The sequence below is a fragment of the Oncorhynchus mykiss genome, chromosome 21 (assembly GCF_013265735.2).
Source record: "Oncorhynchus mykiss isolate Arlee chromosome 21, USDA_OmykA_1.1, whole genome shotgun sequence".
Taxonomy (NCBI): Eukaryota; Metazoa; Chordata; class Actinopteri; order Salmoniformes; family Salmonidae; genus Oncorhynchus; species Oncorhynchus mykiss.
Genome location: NC_048585.1, coordinates 20,628,227 through 20,644,931, shown reverse-complemented (window position 1 = coordinate 20,644,931; position 16,705 = coordinate 20,628,227). Strand labels below are relative to the sequence as shown.

At 42.7% G+C, this 16,705-nt stretch overlaps 2 protein-coding genes across 5 annotated transcripts in view; one reads left to right on the top strand and one right to left on the bottom strand.

Annotated features, from left to right (window-relative positions):
* LOC110499977 (muscarinic acetylcholine receptor M2) overlaps positions 1-6,915 on the top strand; it is an 86,872-nt gene extending 79,957 nt beyond the window's left edge. For all 3 annotated transcript variants that reach the window (XM_021577062.2, XM_021577063.2, XM_036957226.1), the window contains one exon: positions 3,534-6,915. In XM_021577062.2, coding sequence (XP_021432737.2) covers positions 3,598-5,115 — 1,518 coding nt within the window. In that variant the 5' untranslated portion in view covers positions 3,534-3,597 and the 3' untranslated portion in view covers positions 5,116-6,915. The remainder of the gene's footprint in view (positions 1-3,533) is intronic.
* A 6,253-nt stretch (positions 6,916-13,168) lies between these two features.
* Positions 13,169-16,705, bottom strand: part of LOC110499976 (pleiotrophin-A) — a 44,534-nt gene continuing 40,997 nt past the window's right edge. For both annotated transcript variants that reach the window (XM_021577060.2, XM_036957225.1), the window contains one exon: positions 13,169-14,014. In XM_021577060.2, coding sequence (XP_021432735.1) covers positions 13,959-14,014 — 56 coding nt within the window. In that variant the 3' untranslated portion in view covers positions 13,169-13,958. The remainder of the gene's footprint in view (positions 14,015-16,705) is intronic.

Sequence of the window (16,705 nt, the reverse complement as noted above, 5' to 3'; positions counted from 1 at the left end):
TTCCCCTGATCGTATAGTTCCCCTGGTCATATAGTTTCCCTGGTCCTGTAGTTTCCCTGGTTTTATAGTTCCCCCTGGTCGTATAGTTTCTCTGGTCTTATAGTTTCCCTGGTCTCATAGTTTTCCTGGCCTTATAGTCCTGGGAGAGCCTGATGAACTACGGGTCGCCCTACCCCTGAGCTGGACACCCCACTGAGTGGTTTTTAATAAAAAGGTTTCTTCCACTCCAGCTGTCGGCTGCCGAGCTCTACGCCGCTGGTATCAGTGGGTTGCTAGGATCGGGACTGGGCTGGAAGGTCAATGCCCGTTGGTAATAGGCTTGAAGCAGGGATAACCTAGGCCAGCTCATTAAGCTCAAGGGGGAGGCGTGAGTTGGGCAAGACACAAGTCTTGGGGATATGATCTCTAACCCACTAACTTTCTCACTCATCATTATTCACAGGATTATCCGTAATCTTGGTAGCATCCACATCAATGTAGAAGTGTTTAGAAACATATTATATTCTTATTTACACTAATAATAAATGACACAATACATTATTTACCATTCATTTCTATTGGGCACAAAATAATCTGAAACACAACCAAATCAAACTGCAAAGGCATCCAACAAGTATGTAGTCACAAGCTTGATGTAGTCATTACATGCTATGAACATTCTGAGGAGGAGTAGGAAAGATCGGACCAATGCGCAGCGTGGTAAGTGTCCATATTTTAATGAAATATAACCGAAACCTGAATACAAAAGAACAAGAGAAATAAATGAAAACCAAAACAGTTCTGTATGGTAAGACACAGAAAACAACTACCCACAACCCATAGTGGGAAAACAGGCTGCCTAAGTATGGTTCTCAATCAGAGACAACGATCGACAGCTGCCTATGATTTGGAACCATACCAGGGCAAACACAGAAATACAAAACCTAGAATACACAACATAGAATGCCCACCCCAACTCACTTGTTGAACACCATCTAGGTCACATTTAATTTGGATAGTCCGGATACTTTACAAATGACCATACTATCAACAAATTATCTGTTGACAAGCAACTGCTTGCTAGGGTTAGGGTTAGGTTTAAAATAAGGGCTAATGTAAGGCTTAAGTTTAGGGTCAGGATAAGGGTTATGGTTAGTGTTAGGACTAGGGTTAGGGTTAGTAGATAGTTAGTTGAAATGTTACTGATAGTCCGTAGAGCATCTACAAATAAGGTGTTACCCATTTAGTCAAATGAGTAACCAGACTGCAGCCCCGGATCGGGCATCAGGCGTCTGTGTCCCATCCTCTCAAGGGAAATGTCAAATACTGACTGGCTGGGCTCCGTAGAGTGTGAATGCAATGTCTTCAGCAGGGTGATGTCACCATGACAAGGTGAGGAGACATTTAGAAGAAGACTTTCTCTAGAGGCCCTTAAGCCACATTTATGTGCCATGGTAATACAGAGAAGGGATTTGGGACTGTCTCTGTTTGGTTCCGGAAGGTCAAAGCTTTGGCTTTTATGGCAGAGATTTCAGGTGTAGGACGAAGGCTTATGTTAGCTGGAGGTGGACAAAGATGTGCCGAGGGACATACTGACTCCCCCATCCTCAGTCTCTCCTCACTGAATCATCCACTTCCTTTCTCTAATCCACTTCTCTCTAGTGAGCCACAAGTGTGTCCTGTTTGTATTGTTGGATGTTTTAACATACAAATTGGTGGACTTAAACATTTGATGGGGATTAGTCCAGCTTAGCTCTGTGCCTAATGCAATGATTAGGGATTTCTGTCAGAGCAGATAAGTAAATTACTGTATAGCTAGTTATTCAGAGGCTGTGTTCAACTGTTAAAGGGGCATAAGCCTAAAAGAAGGACCTAAGATAGAAGGAGCTGTTCAGTGTCAGTTAATGACCTGTCAGCCAATACCTCCTCATTAAGTCCCATTTACATCAACCAATTGTGCATTGTGACAGTCAAACAGGTCCCTGAACCATCCAGTATCACAAAACAACTACTCAAAGTGAAAAATTACTCAGAGACAATCTGAGTAACTCAGTCAGATGCTGTACACCAAATGAGATCACCCTGCCATCGGCGGAACCATTATTAAACTGTCAGAGATGTAGCAAACGTGCAGAGAGCATGTTCCCTCCAAACACTTTACCGTGAGACTGGTAGCTTCGTCTGAGGCAGGCTAACAGTATAGACTACAGGCCACGAAACAAGGTAAAATACTAGGGGCCTGAAAACACATGGATCAATTTGTCTTTTCTTTGAGCTGCAGAGCCCGTCCCCCAAACAGCTGGATATAATACTACCAGTTCTTACCTGCCTGAAACACAGCTGGATATAATACTACCAGCTCTTACCTGCCTGAAACACAGCTGGATATAATACTACCAGTTCTTACCTGCCTGAAACACATCTGGATATAATACTACCAGCTCTTACCTGCCTGAAACACATCTGGATATAATACTACCAGCTCTTACCTGCCTGAAACACATCTGGATATAATACTACCAGTTCTTACCTGCCTGAAACACATCTGGATATAATACTACCAGCTCTTACCTGCCTGAAACACAGCTGGATATAATACTACCAGCTCTTACCTGCCTGAAACACATCTGGATATAATACTACCAGTTCTTACCTGCCTGAAACACATCTGGATATAATACTACCAGCTCTTACCTGCCTGAAACACATCTGGATATAATACTACCAGTTCTTACCTGCCTGAAACACATCTGGATATAATACTACCAGCTCTTACCTGCCTGAAACACAGCTGGATATAATACTACCAGCTCTTACCTGCCTGAGACACATCTGGATATAATACTACCAGCTCTTACCTGCCTGAAACGCACATAGCTTATCGGGTACAGGGTGAAAACATCAAGTGAAATGGTGGAAGGAACAGCATAGTGAGAGAGTGCATTGCTACTGTAGATGTGGGGAGCTCCTGCTAGGTCTGCATGACCCTGTTAGGCCTACACTGAATCACCGCCTACCGGTAATAGATGTTGTTGCATGTAAGATAACCTAACACAACACAAGAGACAAATGTATTGGTCTGTCAATTCAATTGCTTTTTTGTAAACAATCGGAGGAAATACATCTCATTTGCGGTGTTTTCTTTTGTTGAGACAAAAAGGGTCTCTCTTGTAACTGTTGACAGTATGTGGCTTCCTCTCCAACTTCTGGTTGTCTCGTTGTCCTGTTGAAAGTATCTCCTCCCATGTAGGCTACAATAGTTTTTGTTTACCAGGCCTGTTTTCAACAGCAGTATACCACCAGCAAGTTGTCGAATGTCTTGTTTTAACTCGACAATCTCATTAGTCCTCGTCGTTGTTTGTAAACAACTTTGTTTTCATCTCCGCTAATCACCTTGTCGCACACATTCATTATTATTAAATAAAGATACATGTTAATGATGTTATGTGTGGAAGTAGCCCTAGTTTTCAGTAGTTTCTCTAAAATGGAATTTTGATGGATGCATGTAGGCTACTTAATTATCTAATCCATTGTTTTCCTGTTTCCCTCCTTAGGTGCAAAGGCGATTCAACGCCTGAACTCCAACTGAATAAAATAACATCCCCAAGACCAGATGCAATGGAGATGTTCAATTTCACCAACTTCACCTACTGGAATGCCTCAGAAGGCACTGACGCAGGGCCTGTCACTGAACCCGAAAGCCCATACAAGACTGTGGAGGTGGTGTTCATCGTATTGGTGGCTGGGTCCCTCAGCCTGGTCACCGTTATTGGAAATATCCTGGTCATGCTTTCCATTAAGGTCAATAGGAACCTACAGACTGTCAACAACTACTTTTTATTCAGCCTTGCATGTGCTGACCTAATCATCGGGCTGTGTTCCATGAACTTGTATACAGTATACATAGTGATTGGCTACTGGCCCTTAGGGCCTGTGGTGTGTGATCTGTGGCTAGCCTTGGACTATGTAGTGAGTAACGCATCTGTCATGAACCTACTCATCATCAGTTTTGACAGATACTTCTGTGTCACAAAGCCCCTCAGCTACCCTGTCAAAAGGACCACCAAGATGGCAGGGATGATGATTGCTGCTGCCTGGGTCCTGTCCTTCATTCTGTGGGCCCCGGCCATCCTTTTCTGGCAGTTCATCGTGGGCGGGCGAACAGTGCCTGAGAGGGAGTGTTACATTCAGTTCTTCTCTAATGCAGCAGTCACCTTCGGCACAGCCATCGCAGCCTTCTACCTGCCCGTTATCATCATGGTCATTCTCTACATACAGATTTCTATAGCCAGTAAAAGCCGGGTAAAGAAGGAGACCAGGAAGCCGTCAGGGCCCAACCCAGAGGCCCTGTCCCACGAGCAGGCAAGGTGCAGTAATTCTGCCAAGCCCATCAACAACAACGTGACAGCAGAGGACACAGGGCAGTGCAGGACCGAAGCCATAGATGACGTGGCCAACCAGCACGACGGTAAACTGCAGAACGGCAAGGGCCCGTCCACCACGGGTGGAGAGGGGGAGATGGAGGGTGTGGACAGGGGTAGGGACAACTGTGCCCACGGAGAGGAGAAAGAGAGCTCCAACGACTCTACATCTGGCAGTGCAGCGGCGTCCAACCACAAAGAAGAAGAAGCGGTGCCATCCAGAGCAAACTGCAACACCGAGCTCGTTCAGCAGCCAACCCGCCACCGGGCCAAGGCAGGCGGCTCCAAACTCACCTGCATCAAGATTAAGACCAAGTCTCCCAAGGGGGACTGCTACACGCCCTCCAACGCCACGGTGGAGATCGTCCCCGCCACGGAGAAGCAGAACCACGTGGCGCGGAAAATCGTGAAGATGACCAAGCAGCCGCCCAAGAAGAAGAAAGCGCCACCGTCTCGGGAGAAGAAGGTGACCCGTACCATCATGGCCATCCTGGTGGCCTTTGTGGCCACCTGGACCCCTTACAATGTCATGGTGCTCATCAACACCTTCTGCTCCAGCTGCATCCCCAGCACAGTCTGGACTATCGGCTACTGGCTGTGCTACATCAACAGCACCATCAACCCCGCCTGCTATGCCCTCTGCAATGTCACTTTCAAAAAGACATTCAAACATCTCCTCCTCTGCCAATACAAAAACATTAGGTCAGCTAGATGAATATGGATGTGAGTGTGCGAGTGTGGATGTGAGCGTGTGTGTGTGTGTGTGTGTGTGTGTGTGTGTGTGTGTGTGTGTGAGAGAGAGAGAGAGGTTTATGATGTGCTCCCTTTCCTTTGTTTTTACTCTACGGCTCATAAGAGAACATGTATCCTGCAGCCATGTTGGGTTTGGCTCTGATGAATGAGATTTGTGATGCAACTGTTGAGACATAAGACTTACAAAGAAGCACACAGCCAGGAGAACAAATAGACCGAACTTGAAAAGGACAGTTGGATAGAGAGCTCTGCACTGCACAAGACGAATTCTAAGGGAAAATAGGGCTGACTGAATTCACGTACTTCCCGTTTGAAATTCAGAAAAGAAAACCTGTATATATCAATGTATACGCAAAATCTAAGTGTGTGTGTGTGTGTGTGTGTGTGTGTGTGTGTGTGTGTGCATCAGTCTGAGCGTGACAGAATGATCCATCACACAGTTTCAGTGGAGATGTCCGCCAGTAAAGACAGCACAAGGACATACAGAACATACTACAAACTGTTATCTGTATGCCGGTGGCACTCTGTGTTGGCGGCACACAAAGCAGAGCAGCTTGTCTAAACTTCCTCTCTGACATGTTCATATACGACTGAGTAATATGGCTGGGAGCCTTCCTATCTCCAGGGATGGACCATAAGTGGCCCCTGAAGGGCATAGCAGGACAGAGACCAGACCTGGCCAGGGTCACCTCTCACCACAACGCAGGACTGAGGTTAGGAAACTTATTTTGAAAAATGGTCATAAGTAAACAAATAAATAGATCATGTAAAAATGCATCAAAAAAGGCATTGTTCAATTACGTTATTTAGCTTGCTATTCGTTTTCCACATACTTTTAGATGATCGGCGATTTGATCTCTAACAATTCATTACATGAAGAGTTTGACGTTTATTTGATTGTATATTAAGATATTTTTTTAGTCAGATAGTCTAAACTCTTAGGGAAAAAAAGGTGCTAACTAGAACCAAAAAGGGTTAATTGGCTGTCACCGTAGGAGAACCCTTTGAAGAACCACCTTTTGGTTCCAGGTAGAACCCTTTTGGATCCAGTAGAACTCTTTTGCGTTCCATGTAGAACCCTTTCCACAGAGAGTTCTACATGGAACCCAAATAAACAAAAAGGGTTCTATCTGAAACCAAAAAGGGTTCTCCTATGGGGACAGCTTCAGAACCCTTTTGGAGCCAGTTTTCTACAAGTGTGTTGATGCTTGGAGCTTGTAAACACATTGAGGGTGGCAGTTGGCAGGGGCTTGGAGCCAAAGCCTATTCAATTATACAGGAAGGGATCTTGTGCTTTTCCAGGGGTGAGTTGGATATTCCTCTGAGATTGGATTTTCAACATAATTTAATCCCGCTGTGTTGCAGATGTTACCGCCTGTGACAAGAGCCTGTTGTATGTCAGTCCTGACTGATAATGAAGAGAAAGATTGAAAAGGGTTGTATTTTTCTCTTGCTGTCATCAGAGGTGGTTTGTATTCGTTGAGTAGGGGTTACCAAGGCTGTAGAGTGATTGAAAGAGTGTCATATCGTGGAGATTTTAGAGGTTATTTCAGTCCATGTTTCTGTTGTTACTCCGGAATGGGATTAAATACCAATAATCACAGGCCATGGCCTTGTGAATTATAAGGGCTACTCGATGTTAGATGTACTAATTCATCTACATGTGTGTGTGTGTGCGTGTGTGTGTGTGCGTGTGTGTGTGTGTGTGTGTGTGCGCGTGTGTGTGTGCGCGTGTGTGTGTGCGCGTGTGTGTGTGCGCGTGTGTGTGCGTGTGTGCGTGTGTGTGGACGTGTTTAACTATTAGTAAACTTGAACAACTGGGGACATTTTGTTAGTTCCCACGAGGTCAAATGCTATTTCTAGGGGGTTTAGGGTTAAGGTTAGAATTAGGGTTAGAATGATGTTAAGGGTTAGGGTTAGTAGCAAGGGTTACACCATACCCAAACTGGCCGCACGTGTGCGCCATCGTGCCAAAATTGATGTTGTGCCCCCAAACGTGATCAAGACACGCAGGTTAAAATATCAAAACAAACTCTGAACCAATTATATTCATTTGGGGACAAGTCAAAAAGCATTAAACATTTATGGCAATTTAGCTAGCTAGCTTGCTGTTGCTAGCTAATTTGTCCTATTTAGCTAGCTTGCTGTTGCTAGCTAATTTGTCCTGGGATATAAACGTTGAGTTGTTATTTTACCTGAAGTGCACAAGGTCCTCTACTCCGACAATGAATCCACACATAAAACGGTCAACCGAATCGTTTCTAGTCATCGCTCCTCCTTCCAGGCTTTGTCTTCTTTGGACTTATGTAGTTTATAGTTACATCGACGACCAACCGAACTCAGTTCATCTTTCAATCACCCACGTGGGTATAACCAATGAGGAGATGGCACATGGGTATCTGCTACTATAAACCAATGAGGAGATGGGAGAGGCAGGACTTGCACCATGTTCAGCGTCACAAATAAAACTTATATTTTAGTGCTTGGAAAAGCAGACGCTCGTTGGCGCGTGCGAGCAGTGGGGCGTGCAATAATTGAATAACATGTATGTTTAAATTTATTTTGCAACGAGCGCACGCGATGTGAGCGGTGTGGTCAGCATGTTAGGGTTAGGAGCTAGGGTTAGAGTTAAGGCTAGGTTTTTGGGTTATGGTTATGGTTAAGGTTAGGATAAGAGTATGGGTTAGGGCTAGTTTTAAGTTTAGGGGTTAGGGAAAATAAGATTTTGGATTGGACTGAATTGTGTGTTAGCTGTACAAGACTGTGTGTGTGTGTGTATGTGTGTGTGTGTGTGTGTGTGTGTGTGTGTGTGTGCTTCATCACATGAATATAGAGTATAGATGAAGTCTGTACTGTTTGTGTATGTCTGTTTTAATGAGATCACAGTCTAATGACGTTAGAAATAATACAATACTAGAATTCCCATGTTTTTGTGTCATACTGTTTGTGTCCATTCATTTCGTCCACACCGTATGCTGATCTTCAACACAGTCCATTTATCTCTGACATGCTAATGTATTCCAATTTAAGTAATGAATATAAAGCAGCCATGGGATGGTCGCCACGTTGGTTGCTAGGGGGATTAACAGAAAATGACACCAGCATTGGGCAACCCCTTAAGGCAGTCTCCTTAAAGAGAGATATGGGACAGGCCTTTAATGGAAACTCACCATGAGCCTGATCAGATTATAAAATGATGTGGAACACCTACTGGAGATTAAAGATTGGCTATTACGTGCTCGGTTTACACAGCCCATCCCCTCCCGTCCCACTTAGTGTCCCACTTGCTCCTGATCCCGTTATGTGTGACTGACGTCCCCTATATCAGGCATTGTTTAAAGGCCTGTGAAACATAAGGAACATCATATTTACTATCTATCCCTCTCTATCTCTAACTCTCGCTCTCTCGCTCTCTCTCACTCTTTCGTTCTCTCTCGTTCTCTCGCTCGCTCGCTCGCTCTCTCTCTCTCGTTCTCTCTCGCTCTCTCTCGCTCTCTTTCTCTCTCTCGCTCTCTCGTTCTCTCGCTCGCTCTCTCTCTCTCGCTCTCTCTCTCTTTGACATTGTCCCCCAATGTCTCCTCCCCCTTAATGACATTTTTATGACTAACATCGCCCCCAATATTATAAAGATAAAAGACAACGCAACCTACTGCAAATTCACTAGAGGCGTCAAAATAACTCAAAATTTAGGTCATGAGTAATTATTAATAAATTCTGCTTTTAATGGAAATAGTGATGGCAAAGGAAGAGGATGAAGATCCTCTGAATCCTTGCAATCTTCCTTATTTAAATGCAGGTTGTCCTCTGGAAGCCTGGCACGTATAATTCAGTCAATCTGTTCAACTGCCCGAGCCCAGCAGTGTGCGCGAGGCACCCATCCAAGTTTACAATCCAGCCATCCGTCATGTTGATAAGTGGACCCATGTCTGGGTGTCATCTGTCACATGTCTCAGTGGTTGGTGTTGCTAAGAGCCTCCTAGCTTCCCAGAACGGAACGTCTGATTCAGCTCAGTTTAAGCTGTTGTTTGAGTGATACCAGCAGGAAAGTAAGTGCTCTCCAACACAACTGGTGGTCTGGGTCTTTTTTGAGAACAGTTATCCAGGTGTTTGATGGAAAGTGACAGCCATTTATCACCAATGGAGGGACAGGGTTCACCGCCCCCAGACAAGATGGCTGTCACTCACTGAGTCTCAGCGGAATGCTCTTTCAGCTGCTTTCAGACAAAGTGGAAAGCTCACACCCCTTTAGCACTCCTCACCTGTCAACAGCATATTGTTTGACTAACAGGACAAAATAAATCCTGCACTGTCCACTTTGTACGGTCTGATAAGCCCGCATTTGTAGTCACAGTTGCAGAGAGGCGGCCTGTTGTCCACAAGCTCCACAACAGGCTCTCACATCTTAGGTACCATGTTTGGATACTGTCAGCCATTTCAGCCAAAGGGGGTCAGCCAAAGGTTTCCACAAAATAAATAACCCGTTCTTCAGGAATCACACGTTACTGTATAGTCTAGAGAATGATGGAAACAAGGTGATGGAGTACAGTAACTCTCAGATGGATTTTGGCTAGACTTTTTATTACCATACTGTAACAACAGGACATAGCTCTCTGTCCATGTGGGGGGGTGTATTTCTCATTGAGTGGATTCACTTGTCAACGAACAAAGAGCCTCATTCCACTGGTACTGTATATTTCCCTTTCATCACATAAACATTGTCTCCATGGCGTCAACAGATCATCATGTGCCGTCTGAGCTAGCTGGGCTCCTCTTCACACGGCTTGTTTCAAAGGGCTAAACCTTTTTAGGGAGATGTATTTTTCCCTAAATGTTTGATTGTGATTGATTAAATGTTGGCAGATTTTTTGGTTTAGTAGTTAGTTAGAATTGTGATGTTTTGATAGTGTACTTGACAAGTGTGTGAAAGAGTATTTATTTAGATTGTTACTGTGTTGTTTGGTCTGTTCTTGAGCAGAGGGTTAGTACCCATTGAGATGGGAGCATCCTGAGTCTCTGTTTCTAGTTGAGATAGTTGGGCTACTTCTGCCACTTCTAGCCGTGTTTCCAAGGTGATGTGGTATATGAAGTGTATCTGAACAGACAAATATATCGCCACATTGTATACTGAGCAATTTGAAGTGCCTTATTACTTATTACCCATTCTTATAATTGCTCATTGATATTTAAATGGATGTTTTATATTTTCAGTTGATGAAATCTTTGTGAGATGATGGTGCAATTTAAGGTGACAGTCATAGATGTAGAAAAACACAAGATCATCTAAAGTCTAAAATGTTTATTTTCTCCTTTGTTGTGGTCGTAGAAGGCATAGGTTTTGTAAAAGGGGGAAAACATATCTAATTCATCCCTGGAGGGTACATTAACGTGTGTGTGTGTGTGTGTGTGTGTGTGTGTGTGTGTGTGTGCAGGGATGTCATGCACCCCAAAAATGTATGTGAAGACGGCTGGGGGTGGTCCTGAGAGGGGCTAATTTGACATTTTTCAAACACCTGAAATAGCTTTTTTTCTGCAGTCTAGAGACATAATAATTATGCTTCATTATATGTCAAAATGTGTCTATTGTTCTGCATATCTACGCATACCTCTTGAGCTGTCTGTGTCCTCCTGACTGGTGGTTCTTTTTTTAAACAAACTAAATATGCTTCTCTTCATCTCTGCTAAAAATCTGGGTAAAAGATTGAAAGGAATGTGAGTCTTATTCAGTACATTTAGTAAACGCTTGCTTTTCTAAAGTCTGCCAACCTTGCCAGCAGGCATGCCAGCTAAGATAGTTAGACAAGCTAGCTACTCGAACTTGATTGCCTGAAGTGGCTTCATGGTAGCTATTTATGCGGTCGGGAGATTGGGAACCTACCTGGGCTAAAACCAACTTTATAGAATTTCTAGGTGGCTAGTAGTATTACAGAGAAAACAACGACAACCACACACACACACACACACACACATATATATTAATGAATTAAACAGGACAAATCTGAGGGGGGCACCTGTCTCTATGCCCCCTATGGGTCTGTCTGTCTGTCTGTCTGTCTGTCTGTCTGTCTGTCTGTCTGTCTGTCTGTCTGTCTCTGTCTCTGTCTCTGTCTCTGTCTCTGTCTACAAATGAATGTGTGTGTGCTTTGCTTTGCTCTATAAGAGACCCTTAGCATGTCAAAGCACCAAGTGGCATCTGTAAATAAACACAACCCCATAGAAACACAAGCCATGCATTGCGTTCAGGGGGGTAAGAAACACTAAAGGATTCAACAAACAATTGTTGCTTCTGTCCTCACCTCACATTCCCTGTTTGAAAAGTGTCTCAAAAGCAAGTGGCTTCCAAAGACACACTCTGAAAGATAAAGATTTACAAGACAAACATTTATTTTTGCCTAAACACATGTAAACACAATGTGATCCTCATACTGTACATTTTGTATCACGTTTTATAAAGCTATATCTATTATATTGTTGTACAAAATCTAGAATTGAACAGTGTATCAGTATGTGTTAGATGAGTACTGCATCCAGACTGAACATGTGTTTATTGGAGTGACAATATTATGGTGGGAAAGAAAGAAACATTGTTTAGTGAATGAGAAAACAAATGCAATTCTGAGAGAACGGACCACTGCCGTGTGACATTTAAAACTGAACTAAAGTACACTCAACTGTCCCACTTAACTTTTTTTTTCTCTGTCCCATGTTTGGGCTCTGTGAGACTGACGATCAGTCGAAGAGGAGAATCAAGTGGTAACCTGCTGAATCTGTAGAGAGAGAACCCCATTACTGACAAACAATGAAGTGCTGATGATCAGCCAAGGGATGTGTGTTCGGCATCCATTTTGTCTCAACTTGTAAATGAGTGATGAGTGAAAAGGGACACAGACTGACCGTAGGGAGAAACTGTGAGACCAGCTGCTACAACATGCAGTGTAGTATTGGAAACATCTGGACCTCTTCCAGATATCTGGGGGAATTGTTATTGAAACATATTCAAAGTCTTGTCTCGAGGGAATGAACCATTTTGAACCATTGTAGGTGTGACTTCACTGAAATATCTCTTCAAATGGACAAATGGAATACAAATGATGAAAACTTATATTGTGGGAAATGTATATACAGCAATGTACACTCTTCCAAAAGGGTTCTTCAGCTGTCCCCATAGGAGAACCATTTTTGGTTCCAGGGAGAACCCTTTTTGGTTCCAAGTAGAACCCTCTGTGGAAAGGGTCCTACATGAAACCCAAAAGGGCTCTATCTTGGAACCAAAAGGGTTCTACTTGGAACCAAAAATAGTTGTTAAAAGGGTTCTCCTATGGGGACAGCCGAAGAACCCTTTAAGGTTCCAGATAGCACCTTTTTTTTCTTACGAGTGTACAGGGTGTTAAGTTTTCAGTTGCGTCAGTATGTAAATCGAATCATTGTGCTCTCATCCACTGCCTCATGGCTCCTAATACGGTCGATATATTGTCTGTTTAAAACCTATTATTTTAATTGTATATATCTCTATAGTATACATTATATGTCATTTGGATGAGGTACAGTTGAAATGTACATTAGTCTACACATGTTTAATAGCTATCTGAATGTTCCCTTCCCTTCTCACCCTCCCTTGTCCTAATATGATACTCCCTCACCCCTAATGTACAGTAATAATGTTAATGATTTCCTTTGCGCCATTAGTTGATTGTTTAATAGTTCCGGACAATGAAGCTGAGTGTTAATATCACTGGCCACTCACTCACTTATGAAGCTGTAAAATATTAACCATATTCAGTGGATTTATGGAGGCGTTTTCATTTTTTAAATCAATTCAAATAAAATGTATGAAAAATGTTTCGTGGCATTTTGTGTCCAGATTATTGAAATGATAGTGGTGTGGAGAAATGTATCACTTGGTAGGTCGGAATTGGAAATTGCACGCATTAGGTTTCTATTTAGCTTTCATATTAATCCTCCATAACTTCATCTGAACATGAAATTACTTCAATCAGGGTGAGTAAACATCACACATATTTGGACATCATTTCAAACTTTATTTTTTAATGTAATCGATAATTAGGACAGGTCAACTCCAGTTGTAAACTACAATAACAGTTTTACTCAGAGTTCAACTGGAGAGCGGGGGAACTACAAAGTGAGGTATAATAGCAGGAGAACCAGAACTAATACTGGACACAAGCTCTTACACACCAACAGCTGTACAGAACATTAGCTAATTTATACAGTCATCTGACAAAAGTTTACATCTTTCACTGTAGATAACATTAGAAAAGTAATTTCCTTTACATCAATGAGTACTTATGTGTCTTATTAATGTATGCCCTCAAAAACTGTTAGAAAAGTTGTTAGCAATTTTGCTGTTGAGGGCACCAGCAAAATAACCTTTAAAACCCCAGTAAAGGCATGAGGTTTTAACTTTAAGCTGCTTTAAATTAAGACATGCAAGAAATTATTTTTTATTTGAGTGAGAATCGTTTTGTCACCTCAAACAAAAAGGATGTTATGTAATATGAACAAAAATCCAATTTTATTTAGACTTTCCAAAAATGACCCTGAAAAATGTTAAGGTAAGCATTTTAGTAAGAAATGCTTAATTTGTATTATTCACGCAAAGTATGAAATCGCCTACAATATTTTCCTATGAGAAATTAGGAAAGAAATACATTTTATCACTACTATCCAACTCTTTGTTGTGTAGCTGCTACAGGCCCCTATAAACCTACAGGACAAACAAATAGGAACCATGCTGAGATAGGGCAGTATAAGCATCAACTTCCATTTCCTGATTCCCATGATGCACCTCTAGTCCATCGTAGTGCGCTCCCTCTTCTTCCCATCCCGCTTCGGCTTCTTGGCATCTGCAAAAACAGGTGGGCATCAGGTTAGAATCTACATCCATACTGTCACTTACCCTGCAGTCAGTCGTGTTGTTAATCCTACCGCTGGCCTGAGGACTGCAGGTTTACTGTGCATGTGAACAAACATGAAAAGTGCTTTATCATCGTCCCACAAGAGTGGCTTTAGTACCTGACAGCCATGACAGGAACCACAGTCCATACCCCAGTCTCTGGTCTGATGAACAGGAGCAACATACCCCACCCTCCATACATATATTCTGCTATCTATCTGTCTATCTGTCGATCTGTCTGCATGTCTGCTTGTCTATCTTCCTTCCTGTCTGTCTGCTTGTCTGTCTATCTGTCTGTCTAATCTATCTGTCTTCCTGTCTGCTTGTCTGTCTGTCTGCCTGCCTATCTGTCTGTGTGTCTGTCTGCTAGTCTGTCTGCCTGCCTATCTATCTATCTGTCTGCCTGTCTGCTTGCCTGTCTGCCTGTTTGCATGTCTGCATGTCTGTCTGCGTTTAGAAGAGCGTGAGGGGGAAAGTAAACAACAAGGAAAAGGCAGGACTCATCTAAAGTCGGTTTCCCCCAGGAGCTCCTATCATTGTAGATTACAGGGTGGGATGTTGTTGGTGGGCGGTAACAGACGTGGATGTCAACTGGCTAATCAACACCTGTTTGTTTTGTACCTGATCTAAAGCAAGTTCCCACCTGCCACTAATTTAAGGTCCTCCCACGTCAGTTTGTTGATGAAAGCCTTGCCATCCTCTCCAGCTAATCTGAGAAAAACATCCTCAACATAAAACATTGAAACACTCCATCAATATTACTGTACGTTGCTGCTCCACTGCAACATATTAGAACGATCCAAACTGGATTTAAATTTACAGCACATTAATCGATATATTCACCACCAATGCAGCATTAGCCTATATGCAGTACCAAGCCAAGTCATGTACTGTACCAAGCCAAGTCATGTACTGTACCAAGCCAAGTCATGTACTGTACCAAGCCAAGTCATAAACTGTACCAAGCCAAATCATATACTGTACCAAGCCAAGTCATGTACTGTACCAAGCCAAGTCATGTACTGTACCAAGCCAAATCATATACTGTACCAAGCCAAGTCATATACTGTACCAAGCCAAATCATATACTGTACCAAGCCAAGTCATGTACTGTACCAAGCCAAGTCATGTACTGTACCAAGCCAAATCATATACTGTACCAAGCCAAGTCATGTACTGTACCAAGCCAAGTCATGTACTGTACCAAGCCAAATCATAAACTGTACCAAGCCAAGTCATGTACTGTACCAAGCCAAGTCATAAACTGTACCAAGCCAAATCATATACTGTACCAAGCCAAGTCATGTACTGTACCAAGCCAAGTCATGTACTGTACCAAGCCAAATCATATACTGTACCAAGCCAAGTCATGTACTGTACCAAGCCAAGTCATGTACTGAACCAAGCCAAGTCATAAACTGTACCAAGCCAAGTCATATACTGTACCAAGCCAAGTCATGTACTGTACCAAGCCAAGTCATGTACTGTACCAAGCCAAGTCATATACTGTACCAAGCCAAGTCATAAACAGTACCAAGCCAAGTCATATACAGTACCAAGCCAAGTAATGTACTGTACCAAGCCAAGTCATTTACTGTACCAAGCCAAGTCATATACAGTACCAAGCCAAGTCATGTACTGTACCAAGCCAAGTCATGTACTGTACCAAGCCAAGTCATATACTGTACCAAGCCAAGTCATAAACAGTACCAAGCCAAGTCATATACAGTACCAAGCCAAGTAATGTACTGTACCAAGCCAAGTCATGTACTGTACCAAGCCAAGTCATGTACTGTACCAAGCCAAGTCATAAACTGTACCAAGCCAAGTCATATACTGTACCAAGCCAAGTCATGTACTGTACCAAGCCAAGTCATGTACTGTACCAAGCCAAGTCATATACAGTACCATGCCAAGTCATATACAGTACCAAACCAAGTCATATACAGTACCAAGCCAAGTCATAAACTGTACCAAGCCAAGTCATATACTGTACCAAGCCAAGTCATATACTGTACCAAGCCAAGTCATATACAGTACCAAGCCAAGTCATATACTGTACCAAGCCAAGTCATATACTGTGCCAAGTCATGTACTGTACCAAGCCAAGTCATGTACTGTACCAAGCCAAGTCATGTACTGTACGAAGCCAAGTCATATACTGTACCATGCCAAGTCATACACAGTACAATAAGCCATCAGCATTAAACATTAACAAAGTCATGAAAACATTGAGGAATCATTTGCTTATCCTTCACATGCCCTTTAATAATCTATGTGAAACATCCGATCAGCATTGGCGCATTAATGTGAAGAATGTGATGATAATCAGCATATAAACTATTGTAAATCATCCCGATGCTAATCTTTAATCCCTCATAAACAAACAATACAATCCATCGGTAAATACAGAAGTAATGATTCCTTGCTTGTATAGAATTGCCAAATCATTAATAAGTGGGTATAAATGAACCCGTTGTAAGGGTCGATATGCCTCAGGCCAATGTACAGACCTAGAGATGACTCATGAATCGCAAGTGTCTAACTGATTGGTGATAGCCTACCAGATGTTGCCTGTGCTACCAAAATGCATAATGTTTGTCACTAGAATCCTCCTAAAATATAATGCTGACATCAATGC